This window comes from Haliaeetus leucocephalus, unplaced genomic scaffold (assembly GCF_000737465.1).
Source record: "Haliaeetus leucocephalus isolate CR32 unplaced genomic scaffold, Haliaeetus_leucocephalus-4.0 Scaffold0, whole genome shotgun sequence".
Taxonomy (NCBI): domain Eukaryota; kingdom Metazoa; phylum Chordata; class Aves; order Accipitriformes; family Accipitridae; genus Haliaeetus; species Haliaeetus leucocephalus.
The window spans coordinates 15,504,458-15,504,756 of NW_010972436.1; the positions used below are offsets into that span (position 1 = coordinate 15,504,458).

The following is a 299-nucleotide window of genomic DNA, read 5'->3' on the forward strand; positions in this document are numbered from 1 at the left end:
CTGCTGACCGGCCGCCCCTCGCCTCCTCCCGAGCCGGGGCCGGGGCCGGGGCCGGGCCGAGAAGATGGGGAACACCACCTCCTGCTGCGTCTCCTCCAGCCCCAAGCTGCGCAGGAATGCCCACTCCCGGCTGGAGTCCTACCGCCCCGAGGCCGAGCTGAGCCGGGAGGACACGGGCTGCAACCTGCAGCACATCAGCGACCGGGAGAACATCGACGGTGAGGGCGGCCCGGCGGGAGCCCCCGCTTCCCTTCCCTTCCTCCCCCGCCCTGCGGCGGGGCCACGGCTCTACCCCGGGC

At 74.9% G+C, this 299-nt stretch overlaps 1 protein-coding gene across 2 annotated transcripts in view; it reads left to right on the forward strand.

Annotated features, from left to right (window-relative positions):
- The first annotated feature begins 64 nt into the window (after window positions 1-64).
- Window positions 65-299, forward strand: part of CCNY (cyclin Y) — a 127,143-nt gene continuing 126,908 nt past the window's right edge. For both annotated transcript variants that reach the window (XM_010585443.1, XM_010585451.1), the window contains exon 1: window positions 65-218. In XM_010585443.1, the coding sequence (XP_010583745.1) occupies window positions 65-218 (154 nt within the window). The remainder of the gene's footprint in view (window positions 219-299) is intronic.